Source organism: Lagopus muta, chromosome 7 (genome assembly GCF_023343835.1).
Source record: "Lagopus muta isolate bLagMut1 chromosome 7, bLagMut1 primary, whole genome shotgun sequence".
Classification (NCBI taxonomy): domain Eukaryota; kingdom Metazoa; phylum Chordata; class Aves; order Galliformes; family Phasianidae; genus Lagopus; species Lagopus muta.
The window spans coordinates 23,671,753-23,695,417 of NC_064439.1; the positions used below are offsets into that span (position 1 = coordinate 23,671,753).

Consider the following 23,665-nt stretch of genomic DNA (forward strand, 5'->3'; position numbering starts at 1 on the left):
TGTGGAAAAGAGGTCTTTGAAAAGCGTAAAGTAACAAAAGACTTTTGAGAACTTCTCTCTCAGGCTGCTAAATTTACGCTCTCTCCTTTGTTTTTCCATTTTAACTGGCAGTTCTAATGCCTGACAGCAGGATGCCTTACTGCAGCATTCAGGGCATTTCCAATGTGCAATTTCGCTTACTGTGTGCAGGTTCATTTACTGTGTCCTTCCCTAGACATCTAGGGGAGGAGCTCAAGGTTATTGGTACGTGTTCAGTGGCTGGTTAGTTGCCCATCACTTGATCAGAAATTGCACATAGGTTTTGCAGGTTGTTTTAAACCAAATGGTTACATTTCCCAATGCTTGTTTCTGCAAGAGTATTTTCTCCAATCTGAAACATGTATGCTAAAGTAGAGCAGAATGTACAGCAGCATTGCACAGTGTTTAGTGTGTGACCTATTTTCTTTATCTTTTAGATATATTTATGAAGGCCTCTGAGGATTATCATTTAGTTAAAACAATTTTTCTTGCATCAGTATTGCTAGAAATCAATGCAAGATATGTTTATGAGTTCTTGTAAAATGTTTATTCATATGTTATTATATTATTCAGTATTCTTGGAAGAGGTAATTTTTTATTGTTTCCCATTGATCTAAAGTAGAGGAATTAAAATTTCCATACAGTACAAACATCTCTCCTATTTCAACAACTTTATGTAAAACTGGGAAGTTTTTTGCAGCAGCTTTGTGAGAAGTATAGTACAGTTACTATACTTACAGCAGACTTGAATAGTATTTTGTATTGCAATATTAGTACTTTACTATTTAAGATAAATTAATGTGCAGAAGTATCATTAAAACAGCTTTTCAATGAAGATTTTCTTGTGAACAACAGTTGTATGCAGCACTTACATGGTGGTCTTTTCCTCCATTCCCCTGCACTATTTGTAAGGTTTTCTTAGAACTCTTTTAGTTTTTAGGCGATGGAGGGTTCTGCCAAGCAAACCTGGGACAGATTTACCCTCTCTGAGACAGTGTCCTCTGGGCATACATTGCAAGCATAGCTTTGCCAAGACATCATTTAGAATTCAAAATACCCTCAAGCTTGTAGGCTTAAATGTGAGGTGGAAAGGCTTATTACTGGAAGAGGCATTTTCCAGACTCCACAGTGAATGTGAATCATTACTGTTTATTCTTTTCCTCTCGTTTGTCACAAAATATCAGACTTAGATGGAAAGCAGGATTATTTGGTTTTAATTTGCTTTCAAGTGTGCGTGAAGTGCATCTGGTTTCAGGAATGGAGCCAGTTGGTCACTGGGTAGCAGTGGTCACTGGCAGCAGGGTAGGAGAGGCTATAATCAATGATGGATGTAATCTACTGGCAGTTGGTTTTCTAAATTCATTTTTGCAGTCATTATTAGTGGAAGATGCTCAAAAGAAATCTTCAAAGTTGTTTTCATGTTGTTAACCATGATGTTTTACCTCTATTTTTCTGGACCGCAATCTAAGATGATTATTACTAGCTATCCATACACACTTAACTTTGATAGTAACATTTGATATTATTGATAGCATTTGATAGTAGCATTTGATAGTAACAGATTAAACAGCATTGTTCTTGAAATAGGTAGAAAGTTTGTATCAAAGGCCCGTGCTGCCTCAGGGAAGCAGCAGCAGGGCAGCAGGGATGCAGCTGAAGCCTGGCCTGGCTGCGGGCAGCGGACGCCTCTTGGCACCAGTGAGGTCAGAAAGGCCTCAGAGCAGCCATCAAGGTGTGGTGTTACAGTACCTTCTGTAAAGAAGGAAGAGGAGATAGGGAACATTATTTTCCTTTCCTTTCCTTTTTTTTTTTTTTTTTTTTTTTTTTTTTCCTGCATAACTTGATACAGACTAAAGTTCAATGCAATTATTGACGCTCAAAGTGAGGTTTCAAGTCTCATGACTGCCATCACTGGGCAGTTACATGAATGAGGTTGCAAACTCTGACACCTAAAGTATGAACATAACCTTTTGCTAGTTTAATATCCCTTTGGCCACTTTAGGTCAGCTGTATGAGATGCTGAAAAACTGAAATGTCCTTGGCTCTGCAGCAACTAAAACATCGATGTGTTATCAACACCTTTTTTCTCATGAAGCCAAAGGATAGATAAACTCTATGAAGAAAATCAACTCTGTCCCAGCTGAAAACAGGGCAGTGTTAAATTACTGCCTCAGAGCTGAACTAGAACTGTGAACATAGCTTGTTTTAAAAATACCCAGGACGGTGTACTTTGTTCTCCTAAAAGTTACTGCATATTATGGAGTATGGCGTGCAGTGGTACATGTAGGTGGTGTAACAGTAGATGGAGTCTTCAGGTCTAGCTTTGGTTAGATGAATGCAAACTGGAATTTTTTTTAGAAATAATAACTGAAACAGAGATTGTATACATATTTCAGTATATTTTGCTTTTTCGTGTCTGTGAATCATTAGTGATGATGCGTTCTTAATAAACTGAATTATGTGTTTTAAATATTGAGATGGAAAGACTAACTTATTCAAGATTACCTTCTGCATTTATAATTATGAACAATACAAAAAAATCATTTATACTCAAAATTGATCTTTGCAACTTTACTTGCACCCTGTGTAAAAAAAGCACAAATTTAAATGCGTGAAATTTTCATGAACAGGAGAAATTTGCCTTTACAATCCTTTCCAGACTCTGCAACATCACTGAAGAAAAGCAGTAGCTACTTTGCTCAGTTGGCACTCTTTCTGAGGTAGGCAGTTAAATGGTTTTTGATCTGTTTCCACAGGTTTTCAATACATACTCCAATGAAGACTATGACAGGAGAAATGATGAAGTTGACCCAGTGGCTGCATCAGCTGAATATGAACTTGAGAAGCGTGTGGAAAAGCTGGAGCTTTTCCCAGTTGAACTAGAAAAAGGTATGCAGTCTGTGTGCCCCTTCCAGTTCATATGAAATCGATCTACAAGTCTGAGATAATCCACAGGCTTACATATCCAGTCTGGAGTTTCCTTGAATCCCTAATGATCACCTTGGCTTTTTGGATTTCAGTAACTATTCAATGAGAAATTAAAAGAACAGTTGAAAAACATGCAGCTCTTTAGTTTCCTACAGTAATTGTTTTGTGTCCACTCCACTGACACATGATTTTATGATTTTATGCAGTGGTTTATGTGATATTTTCATTCTTCCCTGGAAAAATAAAAATCTTTGATTATTGTTCTGAGTTCCTCAGGAGGGCAAAGGTAATGTTTTTGTGCAAAACTAATGCAGTCAAATAACAAGATTTTTAAAAGAATCAAAAGGAATTGGCATTGTTTACATGGGAAATCAAGAGAAAACAAAGCATAGATGTTTACCTACCAAATAACTATATAAAATCAAATTTAATGAGTTTCTGCTTTCACTTTTCTTTTTCATAGATGAAGATGGACTTGGCATTAGCATTATTGGAATGGGAGTTGGAGCAGATGCAGGCCTTGAAAAACTGGGAATATTTGTCAAAACAGTAACAGAAGGTGGGGCAGCAGAAAGAGATGGCAGGTAAAGTAGACTCAGTATTTGGAAACTTTCCCAGTGTTAATTATCATGAATTATGATTTGCACAGGAAGGAGCTGTTAGCTAAATGTAGATCATGATAACGGAAAGCAGTAAAATTCTGAGGCTATTGGTAAGGTTCAAATACCTGAGGTGGTATATGAAAATACACCATTTTGGTGCAAGGGTTAAACTGTTAAAGAAGAGTAGATTTGCCACGGATCCAGGTTTGTGGCTACCTGAAGACTGATGTGCTATAGCATGAGTAAAGCTGGAGATTCCACGTTGTACATCACGACTGAAGGTAATTTTGAATGATTTTGAGCTTTCACATGCTCTCTTGGCTTCAAACCAGCTTTAATCAATTAGTGCTTATGAGGAACACTTCTGCTCAACATATGTTAGAAAAATAGTTCAGTGTTTCTGAGCTATTAACTTATTAAATACACCTCCTTTTAAGCTTAGTAGCACATAGTGTCACTTTGTATTTCTAAGTATGTGTAATCTTCAAAATGCGGTTTTTACCCTTAGAGGACCAAAACTACACTGCTCGATAGAAGTGGGATCAACAACATAAATCTTTCCATTAAATAAATGGGTTAGGTTTTACAGTGCTTGTGTAAAACCTGACTGCTTCTAAAATTGCTTATTTGGTATGTGCAATTCAAATAATTCCTTTTGACATATGAGGGCTGCTCCAGAAGTACTGCCTCCTATATTATGCTGACTCAGAACAGCAGAGGCAGGTGTTGATGGTATGGCAGTCAAGGTTGAACCTTCCCACAAGTATTCCCACTGCGTTTTGTTGCCACATGAAAGGTGGCAGTGGAGGGACAGTCTGACAGAATGGTATCTGACATGGAAATGTGTATGAAACAATGGTAAGGAATTGAATTCCTTCTTAATGATGAATGCCTGTAACTTGTCCTCCTGTGCAGACTTTGGAAGCAGTGTGTACTACTCATACTGCATATTTAAGAAGACCAGGTTTCTGCTGTGGAAACTCTGTAAAGATTAAATCAGCGCACTCTACCTGTCAGGAGTTTACAGAGTTTAATAACACTGCTCTGAAACCATTCAAGTATAGCCTCTTCCAGTCTGGGCTTTCAGTATCTCTACAAATTCTGGCAGCTTGAAGGCCAAGTAGTGATTTATCCCAGGCTTAAAAAATTAGGAAGGAAAGTAAAGATGCTGACATCTCTGGATGTCATGAATTCATTCATTACTTTAAATTTAAGTGAATGTTTATTCTGAAAAATATGCTTGAGCTCAGCCAAAAGGCATTAAGCTCACTGCTGGCATTCTGTGTGAAATTCTCTGGTCGAAAATCAGAGTAGCTCACACCTGGACTCTGATAATATGTATTTTCTGTCCTCTCATTATTCACATGTCTTGAGTGGGCTCCAGAAGTTAATGTTCAATTACAGGTCTCTTCTTTCTTTTCCCTAGATGGCATCTGAGAGGAGCTTGTCATCTGAGAAAAAAAATGATATGTTTCTTTGGCTATTCTAATAGTTGTGTTGGTGTCCAACTGTATGAATGTTCAGTCAGCTGAGAAATAGCCCTCTCATTTTCTCTTTGAGTGCCTGACCGATCATTCACTTGAGAAAGGGGTACATAATCCTCTCAGTCAGGAGCAGCCAGTTCTGTAATAAAGTGCATCAACTGTAAAAGGTCCTGTTAACTTCATCCCTTTGAAAAGCTTAGTTAATCATTAACACTGATAGCAAATCAAAGTCTCTGAACAGAAAATAAAACTGGTTTTCAGCAGTTGGATCAGATATTCTGAATAACTTCAGCTGAATAAATTCAACAGTCTTGAAGCAGGCTCTCTGAAGTTCTAATTTTAAGCATTACAATATCTGTAGGGTAATGCCTATCATTTATTGAAAGACCCATCAAGTCATGGCATAAAGTACCTGAAGACACAGAATCTGTACAGAAGTATATCTCAGTGTTTGAGCACCACTGGATTGATTCAAGTTGATATAAACAGGTAGCATTCAGCTGTCATATTGAAAGGCATTGTGTGGAAGTATTTAACCAAGGACAGTGCTTTGATAGAAATCCAAATGAAAGCACGCTAATAAGTAATGAGAGATTATTAACAGTGTGTAAAATATAAAATCAATCACTAGACTGAATAAGAAAAATAACATTCTTTCTTGGCCAATGTGATAGCTTTTTCTTTCAAATGATGATGGTGATGAGTCATCTTACAGTATCTTGATAACATCAAGAACAAGTGTTTTGAAACATTACACAGTTACTAACATGAAAAATACTCAGAACTTTGCCTCTGCATAGGTTATGCTTTTCAGTTCATCACACAGAGCAATAATTATGCAAGTATTTGACTTCGTTTGGTTCCATTTCATAGAACTGCTGCTTCACAAAGGCAGAGTTTTAAGTCATAGCCATTAGAAAATAATTGTCAGAAGAATTACCAATTTAGTTAATGATAAAAGCAGTTAAACCTTAATAATCTAGGCTTTGCCAACATGGGTCTAATTCTTCTTTCATGTTGGAAATTAGATTTGAGGGACAGAAAGCTCAGAGCTGCAGGTGGAGGGGGCTGCTGAGGGAATTTCCAACCAAAAAGGGAAGGCTGCCCAGAGAACAGTGCTCAGAGGACATTTTGGTCCACAGAGCGGCTGGGCTTGTCTGGCACTGACCCTGTGCAGAGGCTTAGGGCCAAGGTACGGATGCAGGAGAAGTCTGGAGCTGCAGGGGACGTGGGGCTGGAGAGTGTTTTAGTCTGGGCAGCGCTGAACGTACACGGCAACAGACAGGAAATTTCTTTTTGAATTACATGTAATTATACAATTGGATAATAATTATTTTAAATGTATGTTGTGTGATATATATGCATGTTTAGGTATAATTAAAATTTGTCTATGTATTGAAAAAGAGATTTTGAAGGCAATGGTCATAAAAGTAAAAGCTGGAATTGAATATAGGAGCTGAATAGACAAGGAGATACAAAACACACCCAAAGAACAAATGGAATCAGAGTCAATTGCAGTTGATCAACAAAACTGCAGACAACAGTTCTCTAAAATGATATTTCATCACTTGAAATGCTGTGCTCTGAATCTGTGAGCAATACTAGTGCACTGCGTCATGAAGTATGTAAAGCATGGGAGCTGAACTATCTTTACAAAGGAATCTGTTCCTCCGCTTTTTAGTTTTCAGGCAAGGGAGTGACAATTTTCTCCTCACTGAGCACCAACTTCTTAAATTTTCTTTCTTGGAGCACCTGCAAGCCATCTGACTGCAACTCACTGTGCTAAATTACAAGAAAAATATTAATTTTTATATAGTATCCAAATACAATAGGTACAAATATGATACATGTATTTATTAAATACATACACGATTTAAATCAGAATTCTGAGATCAAGATGCTATATGTGATTTTTAAGCTAGGAGTTTGCAGGCTGTTCCAAGGATCATTTTTTCAAGGTTTCATATGTACAGAAAGGAGATCCTGCTCAGAGCACACTGGTATTCTGTGATGTGAAGCCTCCAAAGCACAAATCTCTTAATTCTTACCTCATCAGCAGAGTCACAAGAACTGGAGGTACTGTTAGAACACATATAGGGCTGCAAAGCATTGCCTCAGATTTGACAGTGAAATTAGTTCATCAGGACACTTTCTCTTTCAAAGGCTCTGCTGTGAAAGTTTGTCTTTGAAGAGAAATCAAAGATATCCTGAGATGTTAAACAGTTTAGTTTAGTTATTTTCTTATTTTTTTTTCAAAGCTGTTTCTTGACAGTATAAACTGTACCATTTAGATGGTAACGTCTGTGTAAATAATTAAAAATTGCTCATTTTGATTACTTCTGGATGCAAGGTTTTGCTCTTACATTGTAATTATTTTTGAAACAAGAGGGGCGTATCACTAGAGGACAGTTTAACATAGCAATCCTTTTCTAAATGTTTTAATCCAGATAATTCTTATGCCAGCTCTAAGGGCTCCATACCAGTGCTTATTTCAGATAAAAGCAGCATTTTTTTAATTCCTCCTAACTTTTCTGCATCAAACAAAGTATCAGCTATAAACCAGTATTTCAAACAGATAGTCCTTGTTCAAAGAGTCCAAGGCCTTATTGTATTGTGCCCGGTGATTGGTCTTACACTGGGAATTCATCTTTTTGGAGCAAGATAGATGAAATATTTTAAGAGAGTAGGTCACAATTAGATCTGATGCACACGCTCTTTTCCCTACAGATGAGCAGGTTGTTTTAGTTAAATATCACAGTTTTTTCCATTAATGTGAAATACCAAAGCTATGTCTTATGCTGTTTTCCAAGATTGGCTTCGGAAAGAATGATATAAGAACAGTTCAAGTTTCTCATTTAATTTAAGTCATACGACAAAGGCAGGAATTGGTATTGCTGTATTTATACAAAAGGAAAACGATTGGATGATTGAAGCTGTAATGATAACGTTGAATCTGGACTTATGAGATATGCAAATGCAGTTTTTCATTGCTTCCTTGCTAACGTTTCCTATTATTTGCCAATATTTCAGATGGTACAGTCCCAAATCAGGAAGAAAGTCTTTTGAATTGTGTGATTATTTACCTCAGTCGTGTTATGATTGAGTTTTTGTTCAAAATCAAACTAAAATCTCTAAGTTTAGTTGAAAATATTCCAAGAACTCCTTAACTTATTTATATATTTGTGTTTTTTCCTGAAAGGATCCAAGTGAATGACCAAATTGTGGAAGTTGATGGCATCAGTCTGGTTGGCGTTACACAAAATTTTGCTGCAACTGTTCTTAGAAACACCAAAGGGAAGGTCAGGTGAGTATTGTAGAAGTGGGAAAAAAAAAAAAGGTGATGGAGTGCTTAAGGTTACCTGACTTCCCTCACAGGAGACTCAGTCTATTTAGGTAGAAGCAGAATTTTTTTGTCTCTTTGTCCCTTCTCTGCTGGCTGTGGCACTGCGCCAGGGCTGAAAAGTAAGGCAGTGAGAACATCGCTGCTCCCAGGTGCAAGCTTGGCAGGGAGAGGATGGTACTGGGGGCAGCAATCCTGAGAGCTGCTGGTGTGGGGAGAGTAACAGCCCTGTACTGATTCATTGTGTTGCCCCAGTCTCTGCACCATCTCTGAGCTTCTATCTCTGTGCTCCTATGCTGTGGTTAACTGAAAAGCATCACTGCAAGTGTCCGTAAAATGCTTAACAAGACAATGAATGTAAATGCAAGACCATAAGATGTTTGTAAATGTGTAAGAATGTTTCCTGAGAAATGAACTGTCGAGCCGTTTAAAAACATATTCTGTTACATAGATTTTCTGTTCAATAGCTTGTTAATTCCAGCAAACATTTAACTGTGCAAAATAATTCCAGAAATATCTTTGGCATATTGCAAATCAGCAGCCTTTCTAAAGCCACAATTTGGTTCTCTCTCCAAATCCTCTCTGATGAATACAGCCGAATTCTTCTGAGTTCATGCCTCACTTTTGAATAATGACTCAACTACTGGTTGCAATAGATGCAGCTCCCACAGCCTGTGGTGTTCTATGCTGCTGTGCAGATTTCCACAGAAATTCCATGGCTGTTCATTTACAACATTAAGGAATAATACTGAAATCTGAATTCTGTAAAGAATTGTGGAGGTGGTTGATCAAGGTTTTGCCAGAAGGAAATTATTTGGGAAAAAAATATTCAAAATTGTAGTGTAATTGCAGGCAAGTATATTTTTGTGTAACATTTACAGTTGTAGCTACATCAGTTTTATTTCTGCAAAGACAGAACACATGCTGTGAGTTTACCTACTGACTTGAATACAAAAATGAGTATCAACTGTATTAGGTTTCTGCAGAGTTGGGACTTCTGAACATAAAATTCTTATGACAGAAAATAATGTATTCCCATGTTTCAGTGCACAGAGCAAATGTTACTGTATTTTGTGTTTGATGTTTCAACTCAAAAAAAAAAAAAAAAAGAAAGAAAAAAGAAAAAGTTCTGACCTAATCAGCTCGGTCTGTGTAATTGTTATTGAATAAGTTACAGAACAGAATACTTTCCTTTACGGAAAAATAATGGATTTGGGGAAAAGAAGAACTGTAGAATGATTTTCATACAGAATGCTCCCAGAATCTTCTCATGGGATATAAATTGCAGTCAGACTGGTTGCAATCTAGGCCCCTCTGTCATAAAATACCATGCACTAAAAGTGTTTCTCCATGGTTGTTGAGCTCCTGTTGTAAAGCTCACTAGGTATCCTGTGCTCAGGGATCACTGGCTTCTGACAGGTCTCATTCATCAAGGAGAGATGTGTGAGTTTCTGCATCTTTCCTTGTGAGTAAGCTTTAGATATTGAGCTTTCACAGGAAAAATGTCTGCATGCATTAGTATCACAACTACATTTAAAAAAACACTTAAAAGCAAAAAGATTTTATAGATTATAACAAAAATATAACTGAAATAAGAATAATACTTAGACTATTAAATATTATTATAAATAAAACAGAAGTCAGAAGGATCTGTATGCATGCTGACATTCTTTATGGTTAGCAGCCTTTTACTAATTTATATATAATTAGACAAAAGAAACAAATTTGATGCTATTTCCTCTGGTTTTGTTTCATTTAAAATTTCATGGGGAAAGGAAAAAAAAGATTGTTCTGATTTACACAAGCTGGTTGAGAAGAACGTGCTTCTTTTTTCCTGGCTTACTATAAACTGGAAGTGAGACGGATGATACTGCTGAGCGTTCTGTGGCATCAGCATCCTTCCCACGTTCTGCTCAAGTACTGAGTGGCCATGCTCTCGGGTACTCTGCTGACACTGGAGGACTCTGGTGGGTTTAAGCTACTCAAAATTAGAAATATTTCCAGTCAGCTTTCCTTTTGGGAGATAGAGAATGCAGGATGGTTTGATGGTCTTGTCTTTACTATAGGTTTAAACATTTGCTTGTTAAGTAAGCTAGAACTAATACTAGTGAATTCAGATATGACCAAAATTGTGTATTTATGTCTTGGTAACTGTTTTTCATCTTCTGTATGATACAAGGGCTCTGCCTACTGTGTGTTTCGTGAAGAGAATGGTTGTTTTCTGTCAAATCCTCATTCCCAGGTACACCTGTGGAAGAGATGAGAGGGAAAAATTGTGTATCTCCACTGTCTGTGAACCAGAACCTTGGGAGCAGCATAGCAGAGTCTTTTGGGCAGAATCCCTCACATGCCACCAGTCTTTAGCTCCTGCCTGTCTGAAGTGTGAAGGGCAGTGCTACTGACCTTTGAATGCAGCCATTGCGTTAGTAGCTGCCATTAATGATCCATGTCACTGGGGGAAGCAGGAGTAGTGCAAAAGGTTGCTTGCTGAGCTATCTTTGGAAAAGAAGAGAGCAATAACCTGCTACGTAAATACCTGCTACATTTCCTTCTGCGGATGTTCCACCTGAACTACAAGTGTGCAGGCAATGTGCACTCACACACCCTAATTCACACAGCTTAATTCAAAACAAGGCAACTTCCTGAATCTGTCCTTCACAGGAAAAATCACACACATGCTTGTGTGCTATTTAACAGTGTCAGATTGATGGGTTTTACAGAATTGCTTTAATAAGCATAGTTATCTCAGTGATTATTGCATGAACTGCGTGTATCTTTCTTCCGCCTGGTATCCTGCACACAGTGCATTTCACTGGCATCACCTCCTGTTTATACCCCACCGTATTACTTACATGCAATCATATTACCCCGATTCTAAGCAGAATGCATGCTAGTTTTGGTAGGAAAGTTTATTATATGTGATCAGTTGCAAGGATGTTCATGAGAAGAATGACAATAAAGCTAGATCTTAATATTTCACAATCAATACCTCTTCAGAAAGCTTGCATAATACCAATACTTAGTGATTTGTTTTTCTCCTTTGATCCTTCAGAACATTTTGAACAATCCTGACAGTGGAAGTCATTGACCTAGAATAGATTTTGCAATGTTTCTGCCAGAAAAAATTATCCAAACTGTCTGTAGCTGACATAGTAAGGAATCTGTGAAAATGGAGACATGACTTTTACCTTTTGAACTGTTCTAGTTGAGGGGGATGGGGGAAATGAGCAAACACAAGCATCTATTATTATCTTATCCACTGTTTGGAGTACTGAACTATTTGGAAGGATTGTCATTCCACAACAGAAGACCATTGATCCTACCAATTTGGCTTCTCCAGTAACAGTTAATTCCTCGATTCTTTCTTACGGTGTTTTAAAGGAAGATAATCAGCACCCACCAGATGGACTCTGGTAACCTATGAAATGAAGAAAGGAGCGAGTTCTTCTGCAATCCCAGCTGGCAATCAGCTTCTGTGTTTAGGGCTGAGAATTAGTATCCCCGTGACTCTAATCTGGCAAATGCAACTATGAATGCTATTTTAATTCATGTAAATATCACATCTTCTCTATAATTTTGGTTAACTGTTTAGTTTACTAATATCTTAGAGTATTTCAGAATTTTGTTGTATAAAGGAGAGACTTTCTTTTGAAATTTGTGCTCTTTCTGATTCTGTTGAGTGTCGCCCCTGCTCTGAGATTGATGAAGCAGTCAGAGGGCAGCAGCAGACTGATACCACTAATTGTTCTGTGCATCTTCTGACCCATTTACGATCTAATCCTTCAACCTGAGGTTAGCTAGTGGTGCCTACTATAATACAATATGAAGAGGCATCTTGACAGTGGTTATCCTATCCTATAATGGTGATTCTCCAGCTTATTTTAGCTCCTAGCTTTCTTGTTCCTCATGGACTGTGGTGATGAGCAGCAGGTCTAAAGTTCTTCAAAGTTGCTTCTGAGGTCTTGAGTGTGTTCACTCTTCCCCCATTTTTAATCGTAATGCAAGGGTGCTGGGGACCCTGATGGCATTATCAGAAAAAATTCACATGGAAAGTTGTATGCTTCCAGGGAGACTTTTTCTTAAACACAGTGCCACAAGAAAGAAAACTTAGTTTTTTAACAGAGAAAACCATCTTTTTACCATAAGTACCTAGCGCCAGTCCTTCCTAGGACAAATGTGGAAGCTTTCAGTGGTATCCAGAAAAGAAAGGAACGATTAGTGATTGGGTGTGACTTCACTTTGCAGTCTCACAAAATGCAAAATTTCATGCCATCCAGCTGTGGGAGGCACAAGGTCACAAGAAGGGAGAGTGAGATGCTAGGAAGTATGACTGGATTGATAAGAAGAAAAGAGTATGATTCATCTGAAAATGCCAATTCTTCATATGCTGCTTGCATGCTTTTATTACTATTGCTTTCTTCTGAAACGTTTCTTTGAAGATAGTTAGCCAAATTGTTTGTTTTATTGGAGAGGAAAATTTTAGATTCTGTGAACCTCCTTCCGTATCCTTCCTTCTGAATGAGGTGAAGCATTCTCTCAGCCTCCAAACTGTTGCTAGGCACTGAGCAGATGCTCTCATGGCACTTTCTTAGTCAGCCCTTGAGTTTTTGGGGAACCCTGCATGCAGAACCTGTACAAAAGCTGTCACTTTTCTCTTGATTGGCACCACCTTGAAATTAATTATATTAATTCTAACCTACCAGCATATTTACCAAATTCTGCTTAATTAAACTCCTCTGAAATGCCTCAAAGTCTTCCAATATTAATAAAGAAACTAAATAATTAGTTAGCAAATTTTACCACCTTACTGTTTAATTAATCTTCTCAATTGGTGAAGAAGAGGTTCCAACAATAGCAGTGTAGCTGTCAAACCCTGAGGCTTTCTACAGTGAGCAATTCTCTATTCTCATACAGAATCATTTATTATCATTTTGTGTTTCTTCCTATCTGGACAATTTTAATTCAAAGCAGGATTTTGTTGCAACCCATATTCCCAGTTTATCACCTAATTTCTTTATCTCTTTCTGTAATACAAATGCAATCTGAAATGCCAGAATGAAGTTTTTACTTTTTATATAGCTCTTACACAAGGAGCAGTTAAATGAGAAAGTTGAAATACTCACATTTTAATCGATAACAATTTGAGAAATCATTTATTCTTGCTTCAGCAAATTCCTCCCTCCATGTTGAGCTGATTTCTTTCTGGAAAAAATACTGTCTCGAAAAAGAGTAATTTGCATGCCTGCTGTTAGTTTTGTTTAACATCACAACATCTGGAAAGGTAATTGAAATACTCGTGTCTTTGCAAGCAATCAGACAGTATAGAGGACAAATGAAGTCAACAGCAGGATCTAGCCAACAGCAGTATACCCCTCTGGGGAATTATATTTGCTCATGGTAACAGTGAGCAGCATTGCTTTATTTTTGTGAATCCTTCCCCCACGTAATCATCTTCTCTTCTTCCAGCATGCCTCCCTGCAGATTTTCTCTTGTTCTTTTTAAATTTTTCTGCTTGCCCTCTTGCCCTGTGAAACAACTGTGTCCAAACACTTGCTGGCACTGTACATCCTACATACAAATCCATGCAGTAGAAGAGACCGAAGAAATTTCTCTTTCTTCCCAGTCTTGGGCAGTGAGGCAGGAGCCAAAAGCAAAATATGCTGCCTCTGTATCAGATACAGAGGGCTGGACTATGTTGTCCTTTTTCCTGGCTGAAAGTGTTTTTGTTCTTCCTTTTCCTGCCAGTATCTGTTTCCTTTAATCCAATCCTGGAACCAAAAAGGGAGAAAGAGAATGAAACAAAAGTCTCTGCTCTGCAATTCTATCATGCTGGGACTTCATAAATGGTTGCTTAAGAAGCCGTTTGTGCTTAGTGCATGCTCTGATTCATGGACAGATTGATAAGTCTATGATAAACCTGAATCAGGGACTCAGTAGAAACTTCAGTTGTGGTGCCTTGGACCTAAACAGTGTAAATTTCTCCTATTTGTTCCAGTATGGCAACAAAAAAATTACATAATATGACCTACTTTCTTATTCCTGATCCTTGCAAAGAGCTATCAGCACTGGCAATCATTCTGCAAGACTACCAGACATAGCATGCTGCATTTAACATGAGAAACAACTCAAAGCACTGTGAACTCTTAGCACTGGTGAGGGATTCCTGGCTGTACTGCAGTGCTGTTTGTATTCCTTTGCTGTGCCTGTCCTAGCAGGTGCAGTGTGCCTGGGGCTGCCCCGGGGCACTGAAGCCAGCTGGCCTTGGAGCTGTCTTTGCTCATGCTGTTCAATGCTCTTACCTCGCAGAGCAGGGCATCTGTGTCCAAACTGCCTGCTGGAAGCAGCCAAGCCTTTGCTGACTCCTCATCTGTGGCTGAGTACAGTAGGGTAGAGTCCTTGTTAACTTGGGCCAAATTCTTCCAGAGACTGTCTCGTCAATTTAACTGTGCAGATGATCAATTACTAGCACTTAAGAGGATTTCCTGGCACTATTTATTTTACTAGCATTAAGATCACCCCTGTGCCTGAAGAGCTAGCTAATTTGAATTTTATGGCAAGTAATTTTGTGAAATATTAGCACATTTGGATAGGAAATGATATGTTTTACCATAAAATATATAAATAAACCATGCAGAAGTTTTTATTTTGCTAGGCACTCACAGCATTGTTTTAAAATACATTTAACATGAAATGGTAAGATTCAGTAGGGCTGGATTTCATATGGAGTGGGTTTTCTTTTGCTTTTCTGAAAAGAGGAGTAGCCTGACAGGGTCTGAATCTCTTTATCCTCAAGTCAGTTGAATCTAAACAAAAGCTCCTAACTCTGAAACTGAAATGCCACCATAAATGTTTATTTAGCTAATTTATTTGATCTTTCTAAGTGCAGTTTGCCATGGAAGTTCCTACCAAGCTTTGGTGCATCTTGGTTTTTGTGATACAACATTGTGACAGCTGGGCAGAAATAGCCAACACTCATCCTTGCAGGATAACTCAGCATGGCACAATACAGTGCTGTAGGAGCTACCCCTGAACTGTGCTGTGAGTGTGGCTCAGCATGGCTAGAATCTGGGTCATGTAATTACCTAGATTGAGGACGTGGTCAGAACTCAGCAGCTTACTTCATATGCATTGCCTTCCTGGATTTACTTCCCACAGATGCCAACACCAGTGAGAATGAGGCAAGGCAGATCAACTCAATGCAGTTAGGTTGTAAAACATTCCCAGATAGCGCTGGCACCTTTAGAACAGAGGCAGCATGTGTGTTTCTCTTATATTCAGGAATGTTAAAACATAGTAAGTATTTGTAAATACTTTTCTTCGAGGAGGCCGTTCCCATAAGGATTCGGTGGTGCTACAGAGAATACTGATCATCATGTATTCAAGAAAACTTCTAAGCAAGTATTGTATTGGGAAACTGTCAGGCTGACTGGAGGAGATGGAAGAGGTTCTCTCCCTGATTGTGCTCTGTGCAGAGCAGAATAAGAACCACAGCTTGGGAGAGTGCTAAAATGTTGAATCCATTGGCTAATTTTAAAGTGGTTTTGAGTAAAGATAATGTATCAGTGAGGCCCTGACCTAGAATTGATTTCTGTGGGAATAATTAATCTAAGTGCATCAACACTGGTGCATGGGTTTTCTACATGACTTTGTAGTTGTTTGGCTTTGATATCCTTTAGTGTTGATAGCAGTCTAGCTCATCAGGGGCTCATATCCAGGGTCCTGTGGAAGAGGCTGCTTAGGCTTTTCTGGGCCTTCGGCTGTTACTTTGCTAGAGCTGCTGAAGAATATCTTAACCATGTCACGGGGCTCTGGAGGCTACAGCAGACAACAGATTTTCTTCTCGATCATGCCAGTCAGATGGGACTGGATGCAGGTCAAGCCCAGGTTGTGCAACTGATGCTGCAGGGAGGGTATTGGCTTTTAAACCAACAGACAAAATGGAGCAAGATTGTGTTTGCCATCAGGCTCTATAACGTAGTCAGAATGGAAAATGACTCAGCTCTTGCTTTGAAATGAGTGACGTGTTTAGAAGTTACGGCTAGACACTTAAAGGGGACTCACAGTGCTCCAGCATCTGCTAGGATGGCAGCTTGTTTGAGTGCTGGTAATCCAGGAGAGTTTTGGAGTATATAAAAAACTTGACACAAATGTTCATTGAGACAATTAAGGGATGCAGTGTGCTAAATCTGTTACTCAAACTAGGGAAGAACTGCTCAGTTCTTCATTGAAGTTTGATGGCAGCTTTGACAGCATTAGCCATGCATACTAATCCCACGGGTTAATGCTCTGAAGGGTAAATGCACTCAAGAGACAAGAAGGGGTTCTTCAGGTATGTCAGCAGCAAAACAGGGAAACTGTGGATGCAGAAAAGTTGGGAGATAAATTATTGTCTGCTTTGTCTCAGTTTTTCCAAAGACTGGCTCTGTGGGTGAGGGGGCAGAAGATTTTGAGTTGGCTTTAACGAGGCTTTTGGTGTGATCTCCTCTAGTGTCATTATAACTGGTTGAATAGGTTGGGACTAGTTGGTGTCTGTGACGTGAGCGGAAAATCGACTGGACTTCTGGTTCCAAAGCATTATGATCAGTTTTTTCTTATGTGACCTTAGGTGACTTCATTCAGTCATTGCCTCTTTCATCCACTGGTGGTGATTACTTCTTCATGTTGTGTTGGGTGCTAATCTCCAGGCAGAGTTGTTTGCTTGTTTGTTCCCATTTTGAGTCACCACAATCCCTAATCTCCAGGCAAACCTTATTTACTTCCTTGTTTACCATTCAAACCTCGTTTCCCCTTTGTTACAGCTAATAGCTTCAGAAATCAGCGTATACGTGCTTGTCTCTGACTGGGGGGGAGGTGGTAAGTAGTGGCGTGGGTGGACATAAAACAGAAAGACCGAGAGGAAATTTGCAGGTGAGGTGGAGCTGGAGAGAGTGACTGAGAGGCAGAAAGGCAGCACTGTTGTGCAAAGGGGCCTGTGGAATTTTTCCATCCTTAGTGTGTTTAAAAACTGCTGAAGACCATAGGATAATAGAGAATACTCATAGAACCATAGAATGGCTTGGTTGGTAGGGACCTTAGAGACCTCCAGCCCCATGTGGTGGGGAGGGCTGCCACCCACCAGCTCAGGCTGCCAGGGTCCCATTCAACCTGGCCTTGAACACCTCCAGGGATGGGGCATCTACAGCTTCACTGGGCAGCTTTTGCCAGTGTCTCACCACCTTCCAAGTAATGAATTTCTTCCTGACATTCAACCTAGATTTCCCCTCTTTTAATTTAAAGTCATTTTTCCTTTTATTTGAGGAAGTGTAGTGACACCTCACAGTGAATTTCTTATGCCTGGTCCATGACCCCTGCATCTCATACTGCTGTTTTTTTCTTGTTTATGAAAAAGCATCGAGTTCCAGCTTGCTCTACTGTAACTAAATAAAACTGCCTTCTTACTGAGTTCATAACACTTGTAGCACTTTGGATTAATTATATGGTTATTATCCTAATGGAACCAGCCAGAGAAAGTAATTAAAGACATCTTGAAATAAGTTGGATAAATGGTAGCAGAAGCGTTGTGCTTTAAAGCTCAGAGAAAAACCATTTTTAAAACCTGTCTTAAAAAAAATCGGTTAAAATTCCCCAAATGCAGTGAAATAAACTATACATTTTTTATTGACCAAATGATATTTTAGTAAAGATTAGAAGATAAAATGTCAATGTGAATCCTATTGTAGTAAGAAGTCTCTTTATTTCTAAGAAAATCTTTTCTAAACTTTTCTTGCTTCTTAATTTTTGTTGTATTAAAGGAGTCAAAATTAAATTATTTTAACTGGGCATTTAAGGCTCAAAGTCTTTTTAGCAAAAACAGCGACTGAGAATCAGTCACTAAAAATCCATGCTGTGGAGCATCAGTTTTGTGTCACAGAGTTCATGCCTCCTTCCCTGTTTTTCTAGTACCAAAGTACATTTCCAAATCAAAATGCTGTTTAATTAAATTCTTACAATAATGCTTCTGTACCACATTTGGTTTTATATATACATATATTCACATATGTATGCTTATGTACTTTGTTATTTCAAGACGTGCAAGTCTGCAGATCCTCATTTAATAAAAGCTGGCAATATGCAGAAAGCCATATACAGTGTGCTTTAAAATCATTAAATGCTGAATGGCTTGCAGGAGATGTAGGTGTTGCCAATTTCAGTAGAATGCTTTTCTTAACCACCAGGAGCTTAATTTTCAGTTTCTCCAGATGTTATATTCTTCTACACTTCCTTACATCCGTGATAGGTTCAAGTAGTAATTATGTTCCTAGCTCTGTCCCTGTTTATTTTAACACCGTAACCACAGAGAATAATATTTCACAGCTGGTAATTCAGCTAGATCCTGTGCAGCTGTGAATATCGAGGTCAGCTCAAGCCTTCTTCTCAGTGCTGTTCTCTTCTTCCCTCTTCCAGTTTTATGGACATCAGGAATAGTCAGTAGTGGCCTGAGATTTAGTACAGTTGTGCTTATAGTACAGCTTCACAGATTGGCCTGGTTTTATTTTGCTTTTCTAGCTTTGATAATTAAGGGAAATATTGTCATGATGAGTATAAAGGTTTTCAAACCCTCATTTGTCTCATATCCAGAAACATAACCAGCTTCTTAAGGATATTATTGCTGATAGAATTTATAGGTCTTTGTTGTAATACTTGTGGCCCTTGAGACTAATTAATCAAGACTGAAATGCATGTGCTTAATTTTTGTGAGGCCGAGTGATGGGAAAAATATAATTACCCATTTCACTCAAGTGTGCAGATGATGGTTCAGTGACTAATTTTGTGGTCACTGAATCACAACCTTATGTCTCTTTCTCATATTTAAACACTTCAGATTATGATAGTTCTTATATCTAAAGCCTTTCTAGGCTTAAAGATCTATTCATGCTTAGAATTTTAATAGCGGCCTCTTTTATGCTTTTTTAAGAGAGAAATATTCTCTTTCACTTACAAATTTATAATGTACTAAGTACTTTAGTTATAGGTTAAACATAATTATTATATATAGTTTGATGTTCTTAAGGTTGTGGAATGCAGTGTGACAAAAGGCTTGATTTTGTGTGTAAAATTTGTAATTATTTGCCATGTCATGTTCCATTATACAGGTTTGCATTACAAGTTCCATTATACAAATTCTGACATCAGTCATAGATTTAATGCTTCTAAATGTTTACTTTCAGACACTTTGGAAATGTTTCACCTTAATGCAATAAATTATAGGAAAAGAAAAGGTTACTTGCATATTTTTTTTTTTTTGAAAACATTTGTTCTGTGCTTTGTCATTGCTCTGAGGCATTTATTCATGTATCATCAATAGCCTCAGGTATCATCTAGGAACTTCATTTTGACGTGATAAAAATCTTGAAAATTAAATCACTAAAATGAAAATGGCTGTTGGATGAGAAAAAAATTAGTAACTTGAAAAGTTCTTATTTCCTACCTAAACATCCATGTCTGTTTGAAAGCATTAATGCAAGGCAGCCATAGAATCATAGAATGGCCTGGGTTGGAAAGGACCACAGTGATCATCTGGTTTCAGCCCCCTGCTCTGTCCACCAGACCAGGCTGCCCAGAGCCACATCCAGCCTGGCCTTGAATGCCTCCAGGAATGGGGCATCCACAGCCTCCTTGGGCAACCTGTTCCAGTGTGTCACCATCCTCTGTGTGAAAAACTTCCTTCTGAGTCCAGAGTGCCTCTGCTGTCCACAGTGTCAAAAACATTCCTAATGTGGACATGGGAATTCTTCTGCTGGAAACCACAAAAATTTCCTTTTCAAGTATAAAAATTCCAAAATCTTTATGTGTTAGTCCCAAATAGTCAGGAGTTATCGTACTTCAGATTGATTATACGTTATCTGTCCTGGGTATTCAGCGTAGAAATTAATTTGTTTGAAGTAGAAGAGATAAATGCACAGCAAACATGGGTTGAATCCTTTTTTACTTCATGTAGCAATATTGAAAGTTCGTTGTTCCTCCCATGTGAGACTGAAAATATGGCTGTTTTGGTCTTTGTAATACTTGGCTATGAAATTAAAATTGAGGGGAACAGGATCTGACTGTGAGTCAGTGTGCAGAGCAGATGAAGGGGCCACAAAGAAACATCCTTTTCCTTTCAGCCCCAGGTCTTTATCATTGCTGTCATATTTTGTAATTGTAGCATATGAGTGCCAGACTGTGAGCTGCTTTGATTAAGATTAAAATGGTGGTGTTACTTGCTTTTAAGCTTTTTCCTATTTTCTGCTCTATTTTCTATTGATGTTTCTAAACTGAGACTTTATTGCAAATTATTTTCAGCGAATTGTCTCATTATTCTGCATAGAGTCATTCATTCTCACCTTTATCCTTTTGGAAGTAATTATTGACTCACATATTTTGATGTTGAAATAATCTCCAAATTGTGTTCCTTTCTGTAGTGCCTGACTTCATAGAGCCTGAAAAATTATTTGCCCTAGGAAATGGGTTCAGATTCATCCTCTCACAGAAACTTGACATTAATAGTGATAAACAGAACTAATCAAGATAATTCTCTTGCACAGGATATAATGCACTCTTCTACCTCTCATCCCAATAATCCATTAAATATGTCATTTTGAGCCAAATGTTGTGGAAACAGACAGTTTACCGTGCAGTATGTCAACTGATCATAACTTCTCTGCTCTGCACAATTCTTTTTTCATCTGTGATTGCCTAATTGTTTTTCTAGCCTGCTGAGAAAATACTCCTTGGCATCTTTCAATTGTGCGTTTGCTCAGGAGCTTACAGTGTTGGTAATGCATAATGAATGTTCATAATTAAAGCTACAGGTAGCAAAATATCTAACTATGGATAGGATGTTGTGCTGAAAAATAGTGTTACAATCAAAGCCAATCCTGGATTTCAGATGCAGAAAGCAGAATTGGAAAGCAGACGTGGAAATCTTAGCCAAGAAAGAGACGGTGCTGTTGTCTTTTGTTAAGCCAAAGAAGCACACACTTCCAGTGTTCAGAGCTAGCTAACAGTGGAGGAAAAAAAGCTCCCTAGCAACAGAAGTTTGTGAAATAAAAGATTTAAATGAACTTTAAAGTTAGGGGAATGGTATCTGTCAATTTAAAAATGTAGAAATCAATTCTCTGTCATAGCTGAAAGGCAAATCAAAGAGCTCAGAAATGTCTTCAGAGTGAAGATGGGGAAAAAAGTTTCTCCCATGCACGCTTCTTTCACTGCGAGCTGTCAGATGTTTGTGCTGTTGGTGTGCATCTGGACTTCCATAGGCTTCTGAGAAATGTCTTGCTTTTAAGGGAATGCAAGTGTTGATGCATTTTTTATTAACGGCCCTGCTATAGGTCTGTGTCTGTGGAGTTCCAACTCTGCAGATCTTTTTTTGCTAAATTTGGACTGCAGGCTGTAGTCATCACTGACACTTTTGTTTTTTTTCATGCTGTAAAATGGCAATGCTGGAATCAGTCTTGCACACAGTGCCCTTCTGGCAAATGGACTCTGCAGAACACATGTAAAACAGTTATAGCCATGTAGTTTTGCAAAAAAAAGGCCAGTCTCTATTCTAAACACAGGTAAAAATAAAGAACTTCTGTAAAACAATAGGAGTAATCATTTCTTCAATGGTGTCTTGTCTAGGTTTGTAATTGGCCGAGAAAAACCAGGCCAAGTGAGCGAGGTTGCACAGCTGATTAGCCAAACTCTGGAACAAGAACGCCGCCAGAGAGAGCTCCTGGAGCAGCATTATGCACAGTACGACGCAGATGATGATGAGGTAACTTTCCAGTGTTTCAATCTGCAGAGGGTTTCAATGCTCTGCTTTCTGTTTTCCTGGTTCCTGCTTTTTAAGTGTCACTCAGAGGTCAGCTTTGCACATCTCCATTATCCCTGCCACCGATCTTTAGATTTTGGTGATAAGCCCAATGTGAAGAACAAAGCTTTATAGCATGGATTTAAGGTATCTATTTTGTTCCATAAGAAACATACATAAATAGGGTTGATGTTTCTGTAAATTATTGCTCTTCCAAAGGCATCTGCTTTGTTTGAAATAAGGGAATAAGGCTGGTTTGCTTGTGCATGTTTTAAAACGTTCTTTTTCTGTGGACACTGGTAAAAGTCACCTTCCAACTGTTATTGGGAAGATTTAAACCTTATCTTTTTTCCTAGAAACATTAATGATGTTTGTGATTCAGAACATTAAGAAATGTTCTGAAAATTCCAAGTAAGACTTCTCCTTCTTTTTTTATTTATATGAACAGCTGTCCCACAGGATAAAGGATTATTCTTCCTTGTCAGAAGCATTTATTGATGTTCATGATCAGTGCTTGATGTCCCAATGCAAGGGTTCTGAAGCTATCAATTTTATTTAGTAAACTTTCCATATTTTTTCTGTTCTCTTAAAATTCCCAGCATGCCTGAATTCCAAGTTACTTAGAAGGACTGATGAGAGATCTTTCTCAGAGACTACTGTTTCACCCCTAAGTTAGCTGCTCGGTTACATTAAGGTAAAAGCAGTTGCTGTAGCAAAGCACTTTCACGTAGCCTGAGCATGCAACCTTCTTTTCACATTCTCTTCAACAACATTATTTGAAATTCCAGACTCCATGTATTAGTGAGTTTTTGCCCAGGCCAACATTTTTTTGTTTGTTTGGTTGGTGAAGAAGAACATCATAGAATATTTTGAGCTGGAAGGGACCCATATGGATCGTTGAGTTCAACTCCTGGCTCTACACAGGACCACCCAAAATCATCATAGAATCATAGAATCACAGAGTGGCTTGGCTTGGAAGTGACTCCATGGATCATCAAGTTCCAAAGATAGAGGAGAGACAGAGAATCTGTGTGACGCATTTAATTCAGATTAGTTCTCTTTCAGGTCCTGAGACTAGGCTTCTAAACAGAGAAACATGAGAAAAGTACTCTAAAGTAAAATAAGGATACATTTATTTTGACACACACTGTTAGTCTAGCAGGTAGCATCTGAAGTATCCCAGAAAACTTGGTAAAAATTGTCTGGCCCAATGATGCCTTCAGTCACTTCGATTTCCACTGATGTTAAAAATAGAATATTTGAATATGTATTAGATTAAATCCTACCATAGGTGCATATTTAACTCATATGAATACAAATTGTATGTACTTGGAATGCACATTTGTGTGTGGCTGTGTGAGGCCATAAAAGCTAGAAAATCCAAATCCTCTCTGTTTTCTCCCCAGCATATAAACATGCAAGTATTTTGACTCCTGTTTATTCTATATCTAAAATAAAGTTGCTGAATGATTTCTTGAAG

The 23,665-nt window shown here is 38.3% G+C and overlaps 1 protein-coding gene across 5 annotated transcripts in view; it reads left to right on the forward strand.

Annotated features, from left to right (window-relative positions):
• The window catches only part of PPP1R9A (protein phosphatase 1 regulatory subunit 9A), a 133,112-nt gene that overhangs the window by 66,966 nt on the left and 42,481 nt on the right, over positions 1 to 23,665 (forward strand). For all 5 annotated transcript variants that reach the window (XM_048950577.1, XM_048950576.1, XM_048950578.1 and 2 more), the window contains exons 3-6: positions 2,775 to 2,907; positions 3,410 to 3,530; positions 8,232 to 8,336; positions 22,014 to 22,149. In XM_048950577.1, coding sequence (XP_048806534.1) covers positions 2,775 to 2,907; positions 3,410 to 3,530; positions 8,232 to 8,336; positions 22,014 to 22,149 — 495 coding nt within the window. The remainder of the gene's footprint in view (positions 1 to 2,774; positions 2,908 to 3,409; positions 3,531 to 8,231; positions 8,337 to 22,013; positions 22,150 to 23,665) is intronic.